The sequence below is a fragment of the Pleurodeles waltl genome, chromosome 3_1 (genome assembly GCF_031143425.1).
Source record: "Pleurodeles waltl isolate 20211129_DDA chromosome 3_1, aPleWal1.hap1.20221129, whole genome shotgun sequence".
Lineage (NCBI taxonomy): Eukaryota > Metazoa > Chordata > Amphibia > Caudata > Salamandridae > Pleurodeles > Pleurodeles waltl.
In genome coordinates, this window is record NC_090440.1 from 408,996,869 (window position 1) to 409,022,738 (window position 25,870).

At 43.3% G+C, this 25,870-nt stretch overlaps 1 protein-coding gene across 1 annotated transcript in view; it reads left to right on the forward strand.

Moving 5' to 3' along the window:
- FURIN (furin, paired basic amino acid cleaving enzyme) overlaps nt 1-18,670 on the forward strand; it is a 292,604-nt gene extending 273,934 nt beyond the window's left edge. Inside the window, exons 13-16 of the mRNA XM_069222641.1 lie at nt 188-367; nt 1,430-1,554; nt 10,018-10,134; nt 17,106-18,670. Of these exons, the coding sequence (XP_069078742.1) occupies nt 188-367; nt 1,430-1,554; nt 10,018-10,134; nt 17,106-17,671 (988 nt within the window). The 3' untranslated portion in view covers nt 17,672-18,670. The remainder of the gene's footprint in view (nt 1-187; nt 368-1,429; nt 1,555-10,017; nt 10,135-17,105) is intronic.
- Nucleotides 18,671-25,870: the final 7,200 nt, after the last annotated feature.

The following is a 25,870-nucleotide window of genomic DNA, read 5'->3' on the forward strand; positions in this document are numbered from 1 at the left end:
CATCAAGTGTGCACTGTTCTAGTACTACTGGTGCAGTGCAGATGCTCTACAGACTGTACTCTGCTGCATGATGTGTGGATAACGTCCGTACACCCAGAAACAGCACTGGGCACCAGGAGAGTGCATCGTGTGAGAATTTAGTGTTTATTCTGATTATTCAGGTTTCTTTTTTGCTTTCTTTGCACAGGGAGATCGGCAGTCGGTTGGAAGTGAGGCGGAAGGTGGATGCCTGCTTTGGGACCTCCAATTACATCAGCAGGTTGGAGCATGCACAGGCGCGGCTGACCCTGTCTTACAACCGCCGTGGAGATCTGACCATATATCTGGTCAGCCCTACAGGAACACGTTCTACTCTCCTGGCTCCCAGGTACGGGGTTCTTCACTTCCAGTTGGAGCAAGAGAGCAGCGTGGGGTGGGATGATGAACATGAGTGTGGGCTGTTTTGGTCAAGCCGTGTCTGCATTTTCTGTGTGCCATGTTTTCCATTTAAATGTTTCTAGAACCAAAAATCCTGCTGCTCCCCGTAGTCTGAATGCAAAAACAATCAGACTTGCAGCATGTGTGCTCCTGTGGCAAAATACTTTGCCAAAACCTGCAGTGCCATTTGCATGCTGCCTGCTTGTTATTGTGAAGAGAGTGCTGTCCTGCCGGAAGTACACCCTAAACCTTTGGTGTGCCATTTTCATGCTACTTCGGGAGGGTGGAGAAAGTTGTGCATCCTGCGCACAGTCCATGGGGGACAACGGAGGGGAAAGATGGGAAGAGAAGGGAATACTTTAGTCGCCATTGAGCTGAAGTGCAGAGGAGTATGTTGTGTGTGGCAGAAGAGGGGTAAGTGGAAGGTGGTATGCTATTTTTGCCATTTTCAGGGGTGCTCTTTAAGTGGGATTTTGTAGTGGTAACTGCATGGTGCTGCTGAGGATGGGAGTCTTGTTGTGCCACTTGTACTGAGCCAGGTGGGGAGAGTGCAGTGCGCCCCTTTAGAGATCCCAGAAGGCGCATGCTTTAGGGCACACATGATGTCCACTACCAGGGAGGTCATATTGTGCCACCACTGCGCTTCAACGCTTAGGGATGTTGTGCTGCTGGGAACCTTCTGTAGGTCAGTCCCTGCTGGTGGAACAATTGTGTCTGTGCGACTGGTGTTGGCCTGCTGCCACCTATATGGTTGTAATAGGGCTTCATGCTGTTACATGGACCTTTCGCTTTGCACCATGTGGTCGTAAGATCGGGAAGGAGTATTTGTATACTGCTTGTTTCACCGTCTTTTCCCTTGTGATGTGTCTGGCAGACGTGGTGCATAGCGTGTGAGCTCCACAGTGGTCAGGTGGGCCTTGGAGTAATACTGACTGTGCTGCCTGGGCACTGTGACATGTCTGGTAAACCCGCTTGCCTGTAATTTTTATGGGTCCTTTTGTGATTTCGGTAGGCCCCATGACTACTCCTCCGAAGGCTTCAATGACTGGGCCTTTATGACCACTCATTCCTGGGATGAAGATCCGTCTGGAGACTGGGCCTTGGAAATCGAAAACACCGGCACTGCTAACAACTATGGTGAGTAATGGAGCATTTGTAGTCACACAGTGCAAACAAACGAGGGAGATAGAAACCTTTCCCTGCTCACTGGCCAAAACCAGAGATGTTTTAAGGCCTGGGCAAAGTGGGTTCTGGCCCAAGGCCCAGCCTTTCAGGGGGGGCCCTGTTAGAGCCAGCTCTCTTCTGCACAGTCTTGCTCTTATGACCTTGAATAATTCTCAAGCATATTGTTTTAAAAACCTCTTCCCTTTCATTTATCTTTAATGTGAGTGATGTGTGAGTCTTGTACAGCCATTTTGCAGAGAAATGTGTTTGGTTCATGCAACATCCATAAAGTTTCTTTTTAGATCAAAACAGGACCTCACATATGAGAAATGAGGGTGTCTGAGATTATTTGCAGTATGTTAGTGAGCTGGTACGGTGTTACAATATTGAAAACACAGGTCACTATCCCTGAATATTATACCATATTGAAAACACAGGTCACTATCCCTGAATATTTGATCGAAACACATTTGGAATTGGTAAGAAAGTGCCTTTGCACTGTCAGTGATGTGGCCAAAGGGTATGAAAGAGCTGAAACTGGATCATAAATTCAAAATTGTTCCAAACCTGGGCCCCCCAAATCCTTAAGATGTCCCTGGCCCAAACTAGACGGTCATGTATACAGGACGTGTCATGTAGTGTTCACTGCTTACTTGCGGCCTGATGTCATGTGCCATACCTTCAGCCACTCTTGGCTTTTACTCATAAGATCTACGATGAAAAATCACATTTGCACATTCAGTAAGGCCAAGTGTTTTTAGCTAAAAAGCTCTCTAGTATGCTGCCCGTATAAGACTGCATGCACATTGAAAGCACATTTATACATTCTGCCAGCATGATTACCACAAATAATGTAAGAAAATTACAATTTGTCAGAGATGGATACAAAAACATTTGGAAATTGACCCTCATTTATGTATACAAAAGTCTGTACACGTGTGTTTATAAGTGAAAATTCATTGTGATTAAATAATCTGCAAAAAAAGCATCAGGAGACGTTTGAGCAAGCAACGCCAATGTACCCCACATACTCAATTTTGTGTGGAGTGCAACGTCTCCTATCTTTAATCCTGCTTCCTGACATCCATTCATGTTTTTCTAGGTGCCTGAGAGATTAGCACCTACTAAGGGTTAGACTGGCTGACGCTTATTTCCTCGTAACTAAGTGTTCTGCTACACGTTTGTGTTCTTATGCAGGTCTCTTGCTACTCTTGCACCCTTTGTGTGTTTTGCTCATCCATCCATAGGGACTAGTGAGGTGCAATGAGTTGTAATCACAGTTTCCTCGTCTGCCCCACGTTTTGTGACCTTTGCATGAGCAGTTGTGCTTCCCTAGCCACATTATATACCAAACACTGAGTGAATAGAAATAGGCTAAGCACCAGCATGAAGTAGTATTTTAAAACATCTGGTCCAGTCAAATCTACCTAAAATGCTACATTTTACTGTTGGTTGCACAATCTCCTCACTCTTGCATGTCCTCATGCAAGCTTTTGTTCTCCAAGCAGCTTTTGTCTCCATTCCATTCACTCGTTGTGGTAAAGGAACTGGCATTTCCTAGGTTATATTTGTGTATCAAATATTGTTTAGTACGGGGGTGGTGACAGGCATTCTACACAGTTTGATCATCCAGTTCCAAAGTTAGTAACTCAGCTGTAGAATATTAAAATTCAATTACAGGGATCCACACGGAGAAGAGGTGTGTTTTTTCTTTTGAAATAAATATAAATATATATATATTATTATTATTTTTTTATTTTTTTTTTTTAATCCAGACTTGGCTACTTTATGTTAAATCCAGCCTCAGATCGCTGCGCTTTGAAGGGGTGCGGCAGCACGCAGGGGGTACAAAAACATTAAACTCAGAAATAAAATAAAACAATAAAAACGTACCTGCGTGCTGCCGCTCCTCTGTCTCCTCAGCAGGCACAGGCTCCCAGCCTGCCCTGCAGCCAATCCTGACGCTGCTCAAAGCAGTGTTAAGATTGGGTGGGAGCGCCCAGCCTGGGTGCTCACAGGCAGACCGAGCCTGTGCCTGCCCTCTCCAGCCTGGCAACACAGAGTGCTGGGCTGGAGAGAACACAGTGCGCATGTGTGTTTGGCTAGCCTGAGAAGGCTGGCCAAACACACACATGCGCACTGAGGGGAGTGCACAGAACACTCCTCTCATCCCAGTCATCCCACATGGCCCGCCTCTTTAACAATGAAAGGATAATAAACATAGTTTACTATCCCCTTGTTGTAAAAGGTTTGCAGCTTCTGCTGCTCGCAGGAGTGGAGGGGGGAAGAGGGAGATGCTCCTCTGCCATAGCGGAGGAACTGCTGCTGGTTAAATGAACAGATAAGAAATTAGATGGGTGACATTTGCTTTTAAAGGCATGCACATCAGCAGGCCGTGAATCCAGAAGATTAGTTCCTGAAAGGTCTATGGGAAGACCAGTTTAGAGATCATCACAGGCCGCTGACTTTCTCAGTCCATCCAGTCAGCTGTTCTCTCATGGCCCTCTGAAGTGATTTTCTTATTACGTCCAGTAGTGGATGGTAGAGAGTGCTCTTCCAGTATTCCTCCGGGGACTGCATAAGAGCATGTCAACCACTGATCGACTGGACTGTCACAAAAATAAAAGATGTAACCACAAAATGGAAAAATTATGATGTGAAATTAGGAATACTGTTACCTATAGTGGTGTGCTTTAAACTTGTTTCTTAAAAAATGAAATTGCTAATGGTCTGGCGGTTACTCAACAGGAAGATTCACAGCTTACCTCCACAAACTGCTAAAGAACGTCTTCCCACATAGCCGTTACTAAATCTGAGCATGTTAATGATGGGGGCAGCTTCAAGCTTAGTGCTTTGTTCACAAATACTGTGCAAGCAGATGTAAGTGACCAGTAGCAACAAGTGTACCCTGTCCATGGGGATATGTGGAACCTCGTAGTCTTTACACTGGTCTCTGTTGAATACACCGGACTGCCATGATAAAGGGAGTTGTAAAAGTCGATCGTTGAAAGTACCATAGCCCTAAAAACAAAAGATCAATGTTGGAAGCTAAAAAAAAGCAATACGCATTTCCCCAGTTGACTGAAACTGCATGTTTTCACAGGCACTCTAATGTGCTTGTTTAGGTGCAGATTCTTATCCAGCCTGAGCCCTAATTTTTTCACATTCTGTGAGGAGATGGATCTCCGCCCACTTTGAGCAGTCAAACTGTATTTATAAAATGCTGCTTCTCACGTGAGCGGGTAGCTAGGTGCTGTGCTGCAGCGTCAGTCGAAGAGCCAGTTTTTGAGTCCCTTCCTGAAGTGTGTCTGCAAGGGTGAAGTGCAGAGTTAGAGAGGTAGAGCCTTCCAGGACTTGGTGGAGAGGTATGAGAAGGAGCGACCTAGTGAGCTCCGATGCAGCAGCATTTATGCGGGGAAACTGAGTGAAGGCTGGGTGAGTGGAGGTTCCTAGGAGGTAGATGGAAGCTCAGATGGTGGCTCATGTAGGTGGGTCCTTGGTCGTGGAGGGATTTGTAGCGGTTGGGTCAGGAGCTCGAATTGACACCTTTTCTGGATGGGGAGTCAGTGAAGGTCTTTCAGGTGCTTGGTGATGTCGGTCCTTTTTGGCAGGTTGAGGATCAGTCAGGCTGCTCTGTTCTGGATCATCTGGAGTCTTGTCATGAGTTTGGTGGTGGTGCCGGCACACACTGCTGAGAGAGAGAGGATGAGCTGGGTGTCTGCATAGTTGACAATGTTGATGTTGTGGGTTCTTACTGTGTCCACGAGTAGAGGCATGTAGAGATTGGTACTGAGAGAGGAACCTTGAGGGAAGCCACAGATGGTATGCTTGTGCTGCAAAGTGAAGGGAGGGAGCTGGAATTTGTGGGTGCGCCCTTAGAGAAATTATGCCATCTATTGGAGTGTGTCGTCTGTGATTCTGATCTGTCTCAGGCGGTGGATGAGTGTGCGGTGGGAGACTGTCGAAAGCTGCGAAGAGGTTGAGCAGCATCAGGACAGCTGATTCTCCTCTGTCGAGCAGAATGCAAATGTCATCAGTTGCCGCTATAAGGGGTGTCTCGGTGTTATGGTTGTTTCTGAATCCTGATTGTGAGTAGGATGTTTCTTTCTAGGTGTTCGGTGAGTTGGATGTTGATGGCCTTCTCCAGGACTTTGGCAGGAAATAGTAGCAGAGTGATGGGACTATAGTTCTGAAGTTTGCTGAGGTCAGCCGATGGTTTCTTGAGGAAGAGGGGAGGGGTCTTATCTCTGATGTTTCCATGTGCCAGGAAAGGTGGCTGTGGTGATGGGGGTGTTGAGGATGATAGTAAGCTGGAATCTCATCTCTTGCTAGGTTGATGGGGTGGTGGTGGCATGGGTCGGTGGGTGCTCCAGAATGGATGGATTTCATGAGTGTTTATGTTCGGTGTGCTGAGCTGTTTCTGTGCGGTGAGAGAGTGGTCAGCAGTCATGGTAGGTAGGTTTCAGGGGCAGTCTGTTGGTTGGAGGTCGAACTGTAGATGGTTTCTGTCTTGTTGTGGAAGTGGTCTGCGAGGGCGTAGCAGAGTTCCTGTGGGGGTGGAATCGAGTTTTCAGGATTGCGCACACGTGGGTGGGTGAAGACTTTGACAGTGGTAGAGTTCTTTGGTTTGGTTGGTGCTGGTCTCGATCGGGTGTGTCAGGCCTCCTTTTTCATGGCTTTGAGCTGGTGGTGATAGTTGTTGAGAGCCTCTTTGAAGGTGACCTGGTCAGTGTTGTTTCTGCTGGTCCGCCACTTTCAAACTGTTTGCATTTGCATTTTGACATACTGACTTCCAGGGTGTACCATTTGGCATGTCTGTTGGACCTGTGTGGTCTGGCCGGTATGGTGGGTCGACAGCACAGGTGATCCAGGAGTTGAAGCTCTCCACTGCCAGCTCAGGTCAGTAGTGGTGTTGGGTTGTGTTGAGGGCAAGCTTCATTGGTGTTGTGTGACCTTGGTCCAGTTGCAAGATGGGGCGCTGTTGTTGTTGTACAGTGGAATGCTCTGACCTGGTGAGCTCCATGTTGTGGCTGTTACAGATTGTTACTGGATGTGATGATGGGGTCCAGCATGTTACCTGCGTTGTGCGTGGGGTTTGTGACCAGTTGCTTGAGGCTGGTGTTGTCTAATCGTTCAAGGTCGTCTGTGGAGTTGGTGTCGGTGGGGTCATTCAGATGGAAATTTAGGTCTCCCAGGAAGAGATAGTGTTCGGATTCTAATCCGAGTGGGGTAATGAAATCAGCAGTGACGTCACTGAGGCCGGTTCGGGCCCTGGGGGTCTGTAGGTGAGGGTGCCTTTGATGGTTGTTTTGTTGTCCGGGCGAAGCTGGAAGATCATGTGTTCCATGATTGGCATGGTGCAGACAATGGATTCTTTTTGGATGATAGTGCTGCCGCCTCATTGTCTGTTGGCAGTGTTTCATCTTGTAGCTGATTGGTGCGGAGGTGGCATTGTCCTGGACAAAAGCGGGGTTGAGCCAGGTCTCTGTGATGAACGTTACCCTATCTTCGCTCTGATGTGGTGCCGGAAAGGTCACTGGCACTGTTTGGGCTTGGTTTGCTGTTTGTAAAACTATCAAATATATAAAGACATTGTTGCGAATTCTGCAGCAGTAAAAAAAAAAATACATTTGCAATGAAATGGGTCTCGCATTTGCTCAAGTTAGTTATTGGCGTTGTAAATTCCTAACTTGGCTTTTCTTGCCACATAAATTGAAAATGAAAAGAAAAACAGTTGACATACGCGAGCTGATTCAAAGCGCCATGATCGACATGAGCATGAGTGCAAAGGAGACACACAAAAGGGAAAATAAAAAAGTTTGCTCAGTCAAACATATCAGCAGTCATGCAATTATCCATGTAAAACGGTCAGTCTGCAAGGCGGTGACAAAACCTTCGAAGCAGGACAAACATAAATCATTTACCAATGATTACAAAGGATTTTTGAAAGGCAAGTCGAGAAACGAGTGAAAGTGATGGGCGTGAGGTGGCGTGGTTAAAGGCCCACAAGACTTACAGGTCAAAGCGCTTTTGTGCTCAACCTAAAAATGGAAAGTTGTTTACTTTCTGCACTGAAGACTCTGATCTAAGTAGAACCAGATGGATATTGGGATCTTGTCCACCCATAACCATGCAGAGTCGGGTTGTATGAACATGATTAAATTGGCAGGGGTTGGTTTTCAAGATAATTGGGTTTTGTTTGCAAATTCTGTCTCCTATGTAACGTCTGCTGTCCCTGGAAAGACTTAATTGCAGCCTACAACCTCTATCCAGGGCTCAAAACTACTCTTGGTCATACATATCTAACATTCCTGTGCAAGAATATAATTATTGTGGAGAGGCAGTGGTGTTGAGATAAACCATGATGGCAAGGGAAGATTCCATTATTTCCCCCAAGGAGGCATTGAGGAAGGGTTTGAAGAGGGGGTGGCAGGGGGGAGGTGGGAATACTTTTTGTAGCCTTTCATTGTAATGGATCAGATGAGGACCAGAGCCATTCACCATGATAAAGGTTTCAGAAGCTTGCTCCTTTAGTACAGAACACCAAGGGGCACCAACACAGACCTATGGCTCCGCTGTAGAACCATCTCATAAATTACTAAAAACCACATCGCCGGCTTGAGGCAGTAAGTGGTTTCAGTGCCTTTGGCCTCGAAACATGCACAACTGGCTTGGACAACTAACTTTGAGGGAATAGAACCTCTGGAATTTACATTTGATCCCAAAACAAGGGCACCTCAAGGTCTCTAGTTCAGCCTCGTAGGCAAATTAGACCTTAAGAGACTGATTGGATATTGGTCTGTGATGAAAGGGCCCTTCAGTGTGACACTGCATCATGCTAGATTTCTAGGAGGGGGCCCCCAAAGTTGACCTTAGGCGCAAGAAATAAGAGGAATACACATCGACCCTGAAGCCAGACATGGGTGCCCTGATTTTGACACCTCTAGTAGAAATAGTATCACTGTTATCTAAGAAACTTACGTTTGAAAAAGCTGTTTCTCCAGCACTTTGAGCATTTCTAGTTCGAACACAGGAAAAAATTAGCTGTAAAATCTGACTACATTGCACCAGTGGCTAACTACTAGCTGTCCGGCCCCAGCCTATAGACTGTCCTTCTGCACAATAACCAGAATGACTAGTAGCATGGGAAAGAAGCTCCAGAGCATCTGGAGGATGGGATAGAATGATGTATGGATCATTTATCACATGGTCTGCCCATGTAACTAATAGATAGTTGTCTGTCCCATTGGATCATTTCCTCCACATATGAACCACCTGTGTAGATGACGGTCGATGTTAGCATGAGGTTACAGAGGAAGACAGTCAATAAATTACATGTCACAAAGGTATTGAGCATTTAAGAGCAACTTGAGAAACTTAGTTAAACACTTTTAGAAAATGAACTATGAAACATTAGATACTTTGGGGGAAAAATTAGAATGAAGCACCTGCATGACAAGCTCAAGAGCCTGCTGATAAATGTTGCCAATTTAGCTTCTGATTAATACTGTTATAAAATGACTATGCAATGAACATAAATCAATTTCAAATACGATTTGCTGGTTCTTTGTTTGAACACTAGAAAAATACCTAAGGGGTCCTAATGGCAACGTACTTTGTGATTTTATATGCATGGTTATGCACATCATTTTATTCTGTCACCGAGATGGAGGCATCGTGCCTATTAACACATTCAAAAACTTGTGTCTTCTGAAATAAGAACACCTGTCAAGTCAACCTATTTCAGGCTCAAGCAGCTATTCCACTAAATTCTCCATATTTTTGTCTGAAACCTAACTGGTCCATTTTGTCCCATCTGTAGTGTGCAGGCAGTGGCGAGCCCTGCAGACCACACTATGTTGAGGGTTTTCCGCCCTCTGCACACTTCTACCTGGGTTTTTTCAGAATCCTAAATCCACTCCTGCACTTGGAGAAAGGAACTTAATGATGACCCACTTTAGCTGACATTTATGCTATCTTTTTAAGGCTGTGACACTGTCTTGTTAATCTGGACATTGTTGGAATATTGCAAGAAGCATCCTGATTTTAGTTACGTTGGGCTTTATACAGAAATAAACCAGCATTCGGGGGGGGCTAGGTTGACTGAATTTCCGCTGCTTGTTGTATTTGGAGTTAGCAGATCTATCAAAACTGTCTCTCTCCATTTTTGTTCGTCCCTTTTCATGCCCTAGAAATCATGACACAGACTTCAGAGAAGTGCTTCGCAAGTGTGTGTTTCTAGGTGCTGTAATAAAGCGGTGTTGAACCTGAACAGCATGCTACGTTAATTGCAATCCCAGGAGTCTTGTGGGGAGGGGAAGGGAGGATCAAGTGTGCTTTGATTCGTAACAGAACATACATTTTCTCTTCTCACTACCCTGATAATTACCCATTCGAATTGCTGTAACATCCATATATGTTTGTTTGTTTTCACAGGCACCCTGACGCAGTTCACACTCGTTTTGTATGGCACTGTAGTGAAGTCGCAGAGCCCTTCGAGCCAAATGTCTAGCAGTGGCTGTAAAACATCCGTTTCTGGCCAGGCCTGCATTGGTAGGTATACTGGAGCCTGTTTGCCAAAATGACATACCTCCATTTCTTAATTACAACCAAGTGTCTGGAAGAAAATAAACAGAAGTTTAAAACTGTGCCTTTGCCACCACAAAACAAATGAAAAGTAGCCACTTAAATTTGTAGTAAGGAAGTGTTTCCCTTTGGTTTACGTGCTAGTCCAGCCAGCTTCATCCACAACCCTTTATTGCGATTTTTAAGTAATAACCTTAACCACGGAGGAAAGTGAACAATGTATGTTTCATGTCTTGTGTACATTAAAAAACACTTCCTTAGAAAAGAATGGGACTGTTGCTAATGTTTCAGCTGAAAAATTTCAACCAGTAAGCAGTCACTGATATTTATAAGGGAGGGCTGTGGCAGACGGTTAAATAGGGAAGTAAGATCTGCTGATCAGTGAAAGAAGGATGCAGGTGTGAGAAATGTGGCTAAACTTGGGGCTCGCAAGTCTCCTTTATTTGGATGGTCGACCTTCGGCTACCCTATATATTAATACAGGTGTAATTTTGTTTTCTGTTGCAACCTTCATCAGTTTTCTAGCTCAAGTAAGGGCCCCGGTTATCCTTCACAGCATCTCTGTGAGAAAATCTAGGCAAAATCTTCCGAAATCCATTAAATATGCCTGCTCCTTGAGTCATTACAGCGTGGTTTGTTAGAATGCAGACTTGTGTGCCAGCCTACACCTTGTGAATATTGAGGTTCTTTATGACCTACATTATCACATTACTTGTGTAAACGGAGCATCTATTAAGAAGCCTGGGGCAGTGGATTTCCTCAGTTTATTTCCATCATCAATGTCCTCTTTGAAGAACACATTGATTAATTTACGCATCATCTTTGAAGTTCATACCGAGCCAGAGCCTCTTAAATGAAAGCATCAGTATTCCCGGAAGTCTCTTGTGTAAATTGAAAAAGTCTCTTTAAACTCAAGGTTAGGTGACTTTTTGCAAAAATGCATTTCTTGACGTGTTGAACGTCACAGAGACATCTAGATACTAAGAACAATTTTAAATGGCCAATTTTTCCACAAAAAAAAATTGAAGCTGAAATTCTCTTTAAGACCAGGGCAGGTGGGATTTTTGCATTTCCTCTGGATTCTGCCATTTGTTAGTTTTTTGCAGGGTAATTCTCCAACCATGAAATATACTATTAGGTTTAAATATATCTCTCTCTCTCTCTCTCTCTCTCTCTCTCTCTCTCTCTCTCTCTCTCTCTCTCTCTCTCTCTCTCTCTCTCTCTCTCTCTCTCTCTCTCTCTCTCTCTCTCTCTCTCTCTCTCTCTCTCTCTCTCTCTCTCTCTCTCTCTCTCTCTCTCTCTCTCTCTCTCTCTCTCTCTCTCTCTCTCTCTCTGTGTATATATATTTTTTTTTATTTGGCTTCTGTTTTGTTTTTTCGTCTTTGGTAATTTAAGCGATTCTAGCTATTTGCTTTATAAATATTCATGCTATAAACCATTTTGCTTCTTTGCCCCAGTTTCACCTAGGAGGAATTATCTGTGGCAATTTTTCCCCAGTCTAAACCAGTTGCTGCACTTGTGGTATTACCGTAGGGTGACATTGCTGCAAGAGAATGAATTTTTGAGGTTGAAAAACGAGAGAGCCTTTGTAAACATCGCCATTGCATCCTATTGTGGTACATTGTCTCTTTTTCACTTTTTCTCCATGAAAATCATTTCTGATAACTCCTGAAAAAAGGGTGGGTAAAATTCCCGTAGTGCAGCCATTTCACACAAAGTGAAACCCGAAGTAGAGTGCAAACACACTTTGCACCCAATATCAGATTTACTCCAAGTCCATAATGAAGCCCATGTTATTCATTACATTTGCATTCTTGCGCACATGAGCTATTCAACCTGGTGAAGCAAACACGGTTGCAGTTCATTTAGACTCATTGTTTGAAGTCTGCATTTGAAAAGCTGCAGTGACTAAAGGGCCTATTGGCTGGCTGAATGCATTACGTGCTCTGTGTGCAGCTTTACTTTGTGTGGGTAATGCCATGACTAAATCCCTGCCAATGTGCACAAAAGCCTTTGATAACAGCAAGAACAAATGTGAAATATAAGGACTTTATTTGCATCATGGGGATAGCAAGGTAACCTTTGCTTGACATTTCCCCCTCCTTCACTGCACCACAGGATGACCTAGTGCATTGGGTGCAGGTGTGGAAAGGAAGAAAAAAGGGGCCTCTCCGGAAAATCACAAAACTAAAAGCAGGGGCATGAGTCCAACCCACCTGTCCCTTATATAAAACAAGCATTTGCAATGCCGTGGGTCTTGCATTTACTCGAGTTAAAGCTATTCGCTTTGCAAACCCCTACCCAGACTTTTCTTGCCACATAAACTGAAAAGTAAAACAGTTTCACATAAGTGAGTCGACGGCCACCATAAGTGCAAAGCAAACACACAAAAGGAAACAGAACTTCGCTCGCAGTGAAACCTATCAGCAAAAGTGCAATTATCCACGTTACCAGCAAAAGTGCAGTTATCCATGTAACCGGGTCGATGTCAGGTAAAGTGCTCCATTACTACCCAGCGAGATTGTGCTACCTACGAAATAAAGAGAAAAAATAGTGCAGAAACCATACTGAAAACACAGAGCCTCGTATGTTTTCAGTAGTTTACTGGTGCGCTTGAGGCGGGCTAAACACTGGAAAAGGCATGAGGTAGGCATGCCTTTCACTAATTAAATCAAGCTAATTTTAAAAGGCAAGCCCACGAACCAACCAAACTGATGGGCTTGACATAGGTGTGGTTACAAGCCCACAGAGAGATTACACCAGGGACAGAGTGCTTTGCGCTCTACCCTAAAAATAGTGACAAGATTTAGGGAGCGAGGCAGTTCAATTCAGTCATGGCTTCAATTCATGACCCATCCTCTTGTACCTCGCAGAAGAAGCGGTCTTTGCCTGAGTACAACAAAACAGTTCCAAGGTAGAGTGACCCAGTGGTAAAAACACATTCGGGGTGAAGGAGAATGTGTAAAGAAGCAGATTGGTAACTGTGGACATCCCACTGACTCAGTGCGTGTGTCAGGGAGTTTTCAGTTGTGAAATGTTATTGAACCTCCTCAAACAATCTACTCAACCAAAGTACAGAATCACCAAGTACAAATGTGTACAAATCCAGAGAACATCTGAAAGTCGAGGTCCATTCTGATGCCTCCTCTGCTCCCAGATACCACTCCAGTAGTTTGGCTAGGCTGGTCATTAAAGTAATACATTGAATAAAAACATGTTCAATAAGTTTGGTTTGCTAAAAATTGTGCATGCAAAACAATGGTATTCCTATTTTGATTATAGTTTTAGTATGTAGTGTTTTAAATCTGCCAGTTGTAGCATTGGATACATGGGCTATCAACATAGAACATTCTTTGCAAATCTCTCTGTTTTGGAACTATTTGTTCATTTTGATTAATTGAACGAAATTGCTTAATTCTTTCAGGTCTGATTGAACTATAGCAAGTGTAAAATATCAAATTTTCCAGAGCAGTGGTTCCCAACCTGAGGTTTGGGGACTACTAGGGGTCTGCGAAGCCTCCTCAGGGGGTCCGCGACTGCTTAGAAAATTAAATATTAACAGATTATCAAACTGTATGTAAGTAAAGTGTCTATATGGACAATTGAAAATTTTAAAACGTACTGTAAATGTCAAATTTGAAATTAAATGCTAAAAATTTGATTTTGATTCATAAGGAGTAGTGCAGGTACACTAAACAAGATACAGTATGGGCGATGTGTGGCTTCAATTTAATTTAGAAAAGCTCCATCCTTCCTATTAATATATATATATGTATATATATATATATATATATATATATATATTTTTTTTTTATTATTTATATTTGTTTGCAAGTTAAATAATGTGGTATAAGTTGTGTATGAGTTTGAATGCTTGTTTCTGTATTTTTGTGTATTGCATTGAGTTTCAAATTATGGACCATGTTTAGGCCGGGGTCCCCTGCTTCCAGTATTGACTCAGTGGGGGTGTCCCAAATCCTTATAATGATTCAGTGGGGGTGTCCCGGTATTCCAGCATTGATAAAGTGGGGTTCCACAGAAGTCAAAAGGTTGGTAACCACTGTTCCAGAGGGTTGTAAGCATAGATACCTTAGCTAACCACTTATTTTCTCATAGTTTTAAATTTTTCCTTCTGCTCAGAAATTTACTGGATGCATAACCTCTCCTTCCACCCAGTTGCTGAGCCTTGCACTTGATAGCATCCTGTGACTAAAATGATCAAACAGCAGTTTATTTAAAATACATTTGCCAACTTCATCTAAATCAATTCTTGAAACCGTAAAATTAATAGTGTAACAAAACTGATGGAGTGTTTTTCAGTAGTTGGGGATGTGGACTAGAAGGACACTAACCACCTTTGAAAGCCAAATGCAGTGCATGCATCATTAAGGCAAGCAGAGCAACAGGAAACCCTCTTGTATGCTGTAAATGTTCTCACACTAGCAAAAGATAATGAAGAGCATGAAATGTAACACCAGTTTGGCCATCTGTTGTGAATAAAGAAAGATGCTTTTATTTTCCATCAGCCTGAGAACGGATTTAACGTCTGTTGTGGGAGGAAGCTTGGGAGAGATTCCTGCCATTATGTAGTGCGTTAGCACCACTGGGGCCCACCGGTCTGTTGGTAATGAGATGCTCAGAGCCAATTAGCTGGTATTTTGTGAGAAAGGGGCGTATTTTGGCTAATTGAGCTTTGTCTCACTTAATCCCCATCATGACCAACTACTCACTCCCCTGCTCTGATGTGAGCTTCTACTAAAAAAAAAAAAAAAATCCAAAAAAGCAGGTCAAGGTGGAGCAGCCTGGATGGCACTCGGTCAGGGTCTAGAATGCTTTCTGCGAACTGGCCCTTGATCCTGTGTAGGGGATTCGGGTACACTAGTGCTGTTCTCGTGCAACGGTTTGCTCTTTACTTTTTATTTGTCGTCTTTAAAATTGACTGGGTTTTAATGGAGACGGTGTTTAAAGGAAGAGGCGAGGTGTGGTTGGGCACAGGGTACAACTCACCACATCTGCAACGCGAAGCAGCCCGGAGTCCGCGTTGTACTAGCAAGGGAGGTCCCCAGCGTCGAACTGCCCACCTCTTGTGTTGGCACAGGCGCTGTGCGTCAGTTTTCTTAGACTGATACTTGTACAGTTAACTCCGTGTTTAAATTCCGTTTTCTGATGGAGAAACCGCGTGCATTTGCTGCCAGGGCCTGCAGCCTGTGCACCAGTTCCACGCTGATGGATTTGTCTCCCTTGAACACTTCTTGTGCTGCTGTCCGTCAGCGCCGCAGCTCGAGCAGCCAGTCGAGCCTCCCAGACCCAGTTTGCTGAGGTAGTTTTCCCCCAGATAACATCCAGCAGCCGATGGAGAACAGTGCCCTTGTGGGAGCAGAGGAGAGAGAAGAGCTGCATTTCATTCCACCATTACATGGACCCCTCCTCTCTCCCATCCATTAAGCATCTGTCAAGCAGTGCTCATTTTCTCAAACTGCTGAAATGTACACGATTAAGTAATCCATTTGGTGCCAAGGTTTCTTGGTCTTGAATAGACAATGAAACTTTCATGAAATAAAACGACTGTCCAAAGCGCATGGACAGATGGGCTTGCAAATGCATGAATCTTTTTACCCTGCTTAACACAGCCGATGTCTGCTTTGTAGTGCCCACCGGGGCCAATGGGAAGGGGTGTTAGAAGCCACTGAAATGGGAAATGATACCAAGGGTACAAGGTTGCTTTGGGGTCCCGTGTCATCTGCCTCGCATTTGTGATGAGCCGCCTGTATGTTGTTTTTGTTAAGCACTGTTACACTCCTGCCCCTCTACCGCCAAAGCATTACTCATTTACTGGATGCTCTTGAGTGCCTGTACTAGAAAACTATCCCATTGCAATAGTTTATTAATCACTAAATTGAAAACGCACAAGCAGCATGTCCTGCCAATAGTGAGGTATGCTGCCACTGACATTAGCTGGTAAGACAACTTCAGAAAGTAACTGCTACTGACAAGTTGAGTGATACGTGAACCCTAGTCCACGATTTCCACTCTTACCTGTTGAGAGCTCAAATCTCTTATCAAATATTTTTGTTTTTCTGGTATTTTTGGGGGTGGGAAAATTACTCTTTGGTTGGCATCGGGGACCTATTAATGTCTGACTGCCTGGCTGAGCGAAAACATGTTGTGAAGGGGTCTCTTGTATCATAAGTGGGCAGAGCCAGTACCCGATGTGCGGCGCTCCTTGTTGCACAAATGTGGATCCATCTGCAGGATTAGGTCACTCCATAGTTTGTTCGAGGCCGAGTCCCTAGTCCTGGCATTCAAGGAAGAAACATGCATGAGTACATTTTCATCACTGCTTGCACAGCTTAAACTTTGCAGGTATTCATGTGCAACTCAAAGCTTTGTCTTTGAGTTGGAGGTAAGCCGTACATGCGGTTTCTAAAAGCACTTGCCTCCTCCATTGGGTCTTAGTATCAAGATTCCCAATAGCACTTTGCTAATTGTAGCAGCTGTTTGCAGATGGCAGGTTTTCACCACTACAACCCTTGTGCTACTGCCACTGACCCCTTACATTTTAATAATTGCCTCTACCCAGTCCTTATGCTCTTGCAATACCTCATAATGGCAGATGCACATTCGGAGAAAGGATTTCAGTTGCACCCTAGGATGATGCCAGTGTGCTCTTGGTACCAAAGTCTTAATTCTCAGTGTAGAATCTCAGACTTGAAACCCAATTTCTATCACTGTGGTGACATTGCAAGTAGTCTTTTTGTTTTTGTTGTCGTGTGTCCTTTGTTGAGCAATAAGGGCTGGTGTATCAGTGATGGACACAAGGGAATAAGAAGCTCTTAGCTATGCTGTTTGTTGACCCATTTCTCTCCACTTTGCTATGTTGCACGTATTAGTCCATGGGCTATTTTAACATGACATCTTTTTTTTCCTACCCTCTGCAGTGTGCGAGGAGGGCTACTATTTGTACCTGAAGACTTGTGTGAAGAGTTGTCCTGCAGGATTCACTTGGAGTACCCAGCACATGAACTACGCTTTGGAAAACAGCGTGGAGCCGATCATCGCCAATGTGTGTGTGGCATGCCATTCATCCTGTTCCTCTTGCAAGGGTCCAACAGCCAACGACTGCACTACTTGTCCTGGTCACTCACGCTACAATGATGTTGACTTCAGCTGCTCCCGACAAACGCAGATCAGTCGGGAATCCCCGTCTTTAAAAGATTGGGTGCCACAGACTGCCATGGCACCCTCCCGCCTGCCATTTCTCCTGGCGGGCATGATCTGCGCCATGATTGTCCTGGTTTTCATAACTGTGTTCCTCGTCCTTCAGGTCCGCTCTGGGTTCAACCTCCGGGGAATCAAAGTGTACTCATTAGACAATAGAATCACCTCTTATAAGGGAATTCCTTCAGATGTGTGGCAGGAGGATGGGCTTTCAGAGTCGGACATGGAGGAATATGATGCTCGGAGTGAAAGAACTGCCTTCATAAAAGAGCAAAGTGTCCTTTGATTGCTGTCCAGACAACACACTCATTTCTTACTACAATCTTCTGGCTCTCTCTCACCCTTTTAGCTTTTCCTCTGCTCTGCGCAAGCTGAACCCACCAGAATGACGTCCAAGCTCTTGTGACTTCTGATTTAATTGGAGGGAATCTTCTGGTCCTCACTTCAACCTTGTGTGAAGAGGTGAAGGGTCTTTTGTGTACTCCAAACCATTGGGCTATACGGTGGTAAGGCTCTTTTTCCCACCAAAAATAAATCATCAGATGGCCAGTAGAAGGGAAAGAATAGGGCATGAAACTCCCTTGCACTTCACCCAGCATGGGTCAGTTTATTCCCAAGCTCAGAATGAACTGCATTTACGAAATTTTATAGAGAGAAGGCATTTTTGAATAACTTGAGTTTTCACCATTGTGTGTCTACACACATACTCTTGTGAATTGCAGAACGAATAAGAAGGTTGCAATTTCAGTTTTGCAATTACCGTCACTGAGTGTTTTTGAAGGAACAATCTATAAGGACATTTCCACACCACGTTATAAGCGTACTTTGGAGAGTAGGAGTGGAGCATTTTCTCCATCCCTCCAGCCAAGTGTGTATTTTACATACTCACACACACACACTTTCTCTCTCTCTCTCTCTCTCTCTCTCTCTCTCTCTCTCTCTCTCTCTCACTTCTTAGCCTTGTGCTATGATTCACCCAGATTGGAAGAAACACAATGACTTGGAATCTTTGTGATGTCACCTTATTCGCCATTACTAAGTTTATGCTGTAACAACAATGTTTGAAACCATGCAGTTGTCCTTTTTGTTGTAAGCTTCCTATTTCCTACAGCCTGATGAGATTCCGGCTCGACTGATTGGACGATGTGGCCTATATGTGAACTCCTAGCTCTACTATAACAAAAAAAAGGTTGATCTATTCTGACATGCATGAAATATTGCAGCCTGTTTAAGTAGGGCCCATGTACATATTTAAGAAGCCACTCTTAAAATATTGGACGGCATGAAATAGAGGGCTGGATTTCTTGCACGTGCCATCTGAGCACTGTGTACATTTACATTGCATTACCTAGCGATAAGACAATCTTATATGTGTAGTTACTTTTAGATCGGTGCCAATATGTCTAAGGTATGCACTCTTCAAACAATGAAAGGCCAAAATTGGAGCTTATATTCAAATGCACATCAAAGCTTGCATATGATGATGCATACATATGAGGAGAGAGAAAGAAAGTTGTTTTTTTTTGTGTGGTTGGGATATTTTGCAATAATTTGCACAAGCGAGTATTGGCACGAAAATGATTAGGAAGAGTGTGCCCAAAGATGCATGGTTCTCGCTTGCATCCCCTTGTACTGAAACAAGGAAGGGCTTTCTTCATTTGGGTGTAGTGCAGATCTTGGTATACTGGGGCATGCAGGCCAGCCAGTCTTTCTCCTAGCTGACTGCTGTCTCTCCACCACCAAGTTTGGCCACACGTGAATCTAAAAGCGAGATTGTGAAAGATGAAGAATACTGGTGGACAAGGTTACCACTCGCACCTTTTACCCTGCTAATTGTAATACTAAAACAACAATTTTGGAAGCAAGGAGTCAGGCAGATTTAACCCTTAAACAGTTGTTTCTTTCTTTTAGAATATGGAAACGCTCTAGAATTCCTTGCACATTCCCTGATGTGCAAACATTCACACTGTGCCACATGGCAGGAGGTATAGTGACAACTGGCAGGTGTGACCCTTTCAACACACACTGCTTAAGAAACCGTCTGGCTAAATGCCCAGAATGGGACTGACATTTTATGCACACAGCCTGATCAATTAACTTGCAGTAGTGAGAACCCTTAGTTCAGTGTACCTAAGAAGGAAGAAGACCATTGTGGCTTGCATTTCATTACTACTCTCTTGACCACGGCCACATTGCTTATGTAGTCATTTTCTGACGCATCAAATAACATTTAATATTCATATCTCCCACCTGATTCCATATGTCACAGCCTGTTTATAGCAGGAAAGTTTTTTTGTGTTGCATAGCACAAGTGGTACACTGAGGGGGTCATTACGAGTTTGGCAGTCTGCGTCATCTCCCAACGAGGAGACTGCCACAGTGCTGGCTGTCTCCCCACCAACCCAATTACAACCTTCCCACTGGGCTGACTGGCAGGGACCAAGCTTCCTGCCCGTCAACCCAGTGGAAAAGGTGCAACAGCATTGTTCCCGGCTCATGATTGAGCCGGCGGCAATGCTGCCGCACGCAGGGGGCACCAGCACCCTTGAAATTCACACTGTCTGCACGGCAGGGGAACCTCTTGCACTTGTTCTCCGCCAGCCTTTTCATGTCAGTCAGACCGCCATGAAAAGGCTGGCGGAGAACAAGGCTGTAATCAGCATGGCGGCGCTGACTTCAGTGCCGCCCTGGCTGATCACAACCAAGACTGCCGTCATTCCATCGGGATCAGAGATTCTGGCGGAGACGGCAGCCCCCTGGCGGTGAGACCACCAGGGTCTTAATGTGGCGGTCAGACTGCCACTACAAGTCTGGCGGTCTTGTGACTGCCAGGTTTGTAATCAGGTCCTAAGTGCAGTATGAAGGCTCCTCCCACTCTCGCAATTTGGCCCCTGTGTAAAATAATGCATAATTTCAATAGATGTATTAGCATGATTTATAAGGTCTTTGTGACACTGGAAAGCTATACACTTTACTTAGAAAAGACTATATATTGTTAAAGACATTTTACCTGTGTGTAATGGCCCAGGTTGCCTTTTAAGAATCTTTTGTAATGGAATGTGGAAAGCGTACTGGCCAGCGTCCCAACATGTTCTTTAATACAATAAATTCCCAAATATATATATATTTTTTCCCATCTAAATTCAGATTTAGGTGGATTTACTACAATTTTCATTACAGTGGGGAGACCTTTTTTCTGTTATTACTCCATGTTCAATAAATCTTGTTCAGTTTCTTGAACAAATGTAAGCGATATGATGACTGATCTCTGTAGTATCCTTGGCCAGGAACATTGCCATTTCTCTGTAGGCACTTAGAATGCTCACTCTTGCATCCCAGTCCTTTTCTGGTTTGTTATGGCCAGCCTTTAGTATTCGTAGACTAGTACTTTGTTGCAAATTCTGCTTTGCTCCATACATTTTTTTTTTTTTTAAGGTTCTTGCTCGTTCCCATGAATCTTCATTGACTATAAATTTATTTCTGATGCCTCGGCAAGTAGAGTTTTTATTCAGACTTACATTAGTGCCTTCTTTTCCACTGCAGAAATCATTGAACTGGAGAACAAATTATGAACAGTACTGCAGGTGAGCAGATAGCTCTCAAGAAACCTCAAACATTCATACAACTAAGAATATTATGCTCTTGTAGAACTTTCTGATCTAATTAATTGTAAAATATAACAAAGTTCCAACTAGTACCATGATTTTTTATTCAGTGGCTCACGTTACATGCTATACAATGGTTGCAATACCATGCAGTAAAAAAGCCCTTGTAGGCCATTGTACGCAAGTTTCAAACTTCATGGTTTTCATTTCTTTTTGGTCTCTGAGAAAGGTCAAGAGTAGACCACAAAGTTACTTGATTAGAGATTTCTTGCCCTCTTTGGACCCCAGGTTGAGAATAACAAATAGCTGGGTACAGTTGTACTTTTGAGCCAACACATACAGTTATCAATGTCCATTCTAGGGAGTTATGGACTGCTGCATTCATCTTTTGAAGGCATTTGCCACAGCCCAGCAACAAAGCAAAGATTGTGTTTGCAATAACTACATGATAAAAGAAGTTGTAAAAATGTTGCAGTTCTCCTGGGTCAATCTTCTAGAAAATTGGATTCTTCTTTTTCTGTAGCTACCTCAACTGTAGAATAAACTTGAAAGTGATTGAAATATTCCCGCACCCGAGGCAACCTTTGCAGAAATAGAGCCAAATGGTCTCATTCATAGTACAGAAGATGGTCTGCCAGGTCAAGTGGAAGGATGTTCTCTGCTGGCCTGGTGGAAGACTGCCCGCTATCCTTTTAGATCTCTGCCAGGCAGCCCAAAGATATTGATGCTAACTCCTTTGAAGATATTGATGGTTTGCTAAGTGTGTGTGTCATTTCAGTGCACCCAGTCTGCAGAGTTTATTAAAAAAAAATTAACTCCTAAAGTGTGAGTGGGACCACTAAGCTTTCCCTAGTGGTCCTGAATTGAAAATATTTACCACAAAACGACTGACCTCAAAAGGATCGGCAATGTTTCATGCATTGATAGACGCCCCAGTGGTGGACAAGCTATTGATCAAAGATTTCTGTCTTCTTTAACCACTGTATGCTTCGTCGTCGGAAACACTTTCTCCTAACTCCGAATAAAGCAGAGCAATCACAGTTTTGGGAGATGGTACATCCAGTGCATTTTGTTGGATGTCCCCCCATTTGCCATGTTCTAAATGTACTCTGAAATCTTCGTATTATGCTCTTGGTATCTGCATTCCGATCCATGTCCAGTTATGTTATTTAGAGGGTTTTAAATAGTTTTATCCGCCTGGTTATATAGGTGGTTAGCATATTGAATCTATTGCTTGCAGGTGAGATTCAATCTTTGAAAGTATTGAATGGTTTCCACTTTCAGCTTTTGTAGACAAGTTATATTTCAAACCATAAAATCAAACTATTAATCTTTTTCCAGATCCAGAATTAATCATTGCATCTACCCTTCCATATAGTGCGTCAGTAAATCTTTTTCTTCAGTTGACCCCTCTAGGTGGCTTTTGCAGCATATAGCAGCTGATGAAGCATGTACCTCTTCTGGCTGGGTGACCCCATGTTTTGGTATATGAGTTATAGGGCATTGAATAGGTTCACCACTATTATGAGTCAGCATAATCATTCCATCTATTTCATCGGTGACCACCTCTTCTTCTAATGTGGCTCTTAGTCATTTTGGTCCTGCAGTACTCTAAATCCTGTGTGTCTCTTCTCAGCTGACATATTTTACATTTATCAGACATATATTCCCAGCAAATTGGAGCGGTATGCAGTTTTATTGCCCGGTCAATGTGGTCGTGTATTCATGGGGAAAACAGCGCGATCTAAACATGCACTTCAGCATATAGTCAGTCACACATTTTATGATTGCTCTTAAAAATAATCAAAGGTTTTGTCTCATCTATGTAGCTATTTTAAAAAATGAATCTTCCTACAAAATTCTTATTACCCGTTAGCTGATCCATTTAACCAAAGTGATTGGTTAGGTCCATCTAAAAATTTTTGTAACTGGCATAATAACTCTTGGATCAATTAGTATTAAAAATGGTACATAAACTAATTCACATAGGTTAGCCAGATTATGTATATGCTCTAGAGTTACATTTCTGTGTGACCTTTAACTGCTTTGACTATGATAATTAAATCTAGCAGTGTTAGTAATGATGGCCGTGTCTCACTATAGTGAGCCTGGCTGCACAAATATTTAATTAATTTATGTACGTCTGGAAAGAATCAAATTGTAAATCAACCCGGTAGTGGGTGTTGAGAAAATGCTCATCATACAAATTTCAACATCTAGGAATTTCCGGCATGACCAACAGCTTTCTCCTTCGCTTGAGGAATTTAAGATCAAAAAATGTTTGCATCTTAATTCTCGTATCTGAATTCTTTGTCCGTTCACTGTTTACACATTAGAGTCACATGTTGAGAATCTGCTAAGCTTTTGCTGTGAGGTCAGCATCTGTGCACCCTCTGCTGCACACCGAATGCGGTCGCTCCTTATTTAGTGAGATATATAATTACTGCTGATGGGTAGGAGTAGAAAATGCTCACCTTTCTTTCCAAACTTCCTTCAACAAATGGTAGGAAATGACCAACAGCAAAGGAGTATTGATGTCAAGGGTACAAAAGAGCAATACACAGGAACTTATTTGAATTTCATGGCTATGGTTGTTTAAAAGTAAGAGGCTCATTTGCCTGTTGCTGTAGTATATTCTATCACTGTGTACGTTTTTAGGAAATATCTCTGCTTTGTGATCCATTTGTCTTTTCTTATGTGTCCGTATTCCATCCCGAACCACCTACTCCACCCCCAACTCACTGAAGCAGATTCCAAGTCCCTTCAGTTTCTTGAACTCTCATGTGTTGGATTTTAGGGCCCATCAGTGGAGTAGATCGAAGAACTTCACTGTGGTGGAGCCAATGACTCAACACTTTGTGTTGGGTTCCAAGGCTCATCAGAGTAGTGCATTGTAGGGCTCGTTTATGGACAGTATTATGCTGCTCATTATAGTGGATTAGAGAGCAAATCTTTTTGCTGGAATGTGGAGCTTCACTGTAGCAGAATCTACATCCACACTGATCAGTGACCCATCCAGGTAGCATATTTTAGGGCTCCACGCATAGTGGATTCCAGGGACTCTACATCCTGTCTCTTCAAAGTATTTCAGGACCTGTTTCAGGTGTCAGTTCTAGAACACTTGTAGAACACATTCCATCGTAGAATGTTCTAGGGGGCTGTTTCTAGGGGATAGGACTCAATGGGGTTTCTCTGTGGTGGATTCTAAGGCTTTCTTGGGTTTGTGAACCCAGAGTTCCTTTAGTGTAGGGAGTCCAAGGACCTATTGCTGTACTAGATCCCATCGGGATAGTGGATTTTAAGGCAACATCCTGTACTGGAATGCAAAGTCTACTCCTTTGGTGGTGTCTATATACCACCCCTGTGGTGGATTCCAGGTTTGTTTTATGGCCCATCCTGGATTCTGGAGCCCATTCCTGTAATGAGCTGTAGAAACTCTGACTAAAGTGGATTTGGGGGTGCATCATTGAATTGCATTGTCAGGAATATCCGTATTAGTAATTTGTCATTAGAATCACAGTGGCTGTTTTGTTTTCTTGTGAAATCCATCTACTTTTCCACAATCTCCTATTTCATGCCTATAGTAATACCATGTAATATTTCAGAAGAGCTCATAAAAACCGAAGAGCTACAGGTGTTTCTTTGATATTCCCTAAAAACTTGGTCTCCAGCTTCTGGCCTTCTTTTTTCCTATCCACTGGTGGCCTGTTTATTTCCTTTCCACACAAAAAATCTAGGGAATGTGAGTACACAATAGAAAAGGTATGTTACTTAGTGTCACCTCCCCTCCCTCTTGTAGCACACACAATCATGACTTCACATTTTCAAATTTAGGGCCTGATTTAGAGTTTGAAAGACTGGATTACTCCATCACAAATGTGATGGACATCCTGTCTGCCATATCACGATGTCCTTATATCCTGTGGACATCGTAGTATGGCAGATGGGATATCCGTCATGTTTGTGATAAGAGTAACCCATCCACCAAATTCTAAATCAGGCCCTAAGTGCGTAAGGTCTAAATTCCAAGCATGTTGCACAATTCTAGCCTTTCATGACCACTTTGGTGAAAAGTTTCAAAATCCTAAATCCAGAGATTATGGTAAACAAGATGTTACCCTTTTCACGTGTCACTGATGTTAGTCACCTGGTGAAATAAGAGTAAGTTTGAAGTGTGGGGGCGCACACACAGGCTATCCTTCCTTCTTTGATTCATTGGCTTCTTCCTTTGAAGAGCCCAGCAAAAAAAAATATGGGTATATTGTACACTTTAATCAAAGTAATGTATGGCAATAAAGTTTATCAGTTGCCTGTTATATTTTACTGTCAGTTGTAAGTAAGGTAAGAAATTAGCTGGGCATTGAAAACGTCAAAGATCCATACATATTTCTCCATTAATAGGAGTGTTTTGGGAAAGGGGCTTCTTAATACTCCAATCACACCATTCTCAGCCAGTTCTTCCTCTTTACCGGTGGTGTCTGGACATTTTGGTTTGGTGTACAATGGTGCTAATTTAGCATAAGAATGAGCATTTAATCTTCAAATTCTCTATGAAATTGAGCTAAATTAGTGAAGACCGAATAACGAGTGTCTGGATTTCTGCTTCTGTGCCTTCTCCCCTGTTTCGAGTGGATCCTTTCGGACGGAATGTTGACAGGGTACTGGCTAGCTCTCTCAAGCTTTTTAATATGGACGGTGTCTCATTTAGCAATAGAAATACAGCCTGTTGCTGCTGTTTTGTGCACCGGTAGAATAGGCGAAGAAAACACTGAAGAGAGAAGCCCAAGAGGCGGCTCCTAGCAAACCTGCTTTCTTCATTAAAGCTAAGCATTGATCAAGGTGTCATGTCTTGGGAACAGAGAAAGGCAATACATGTATAT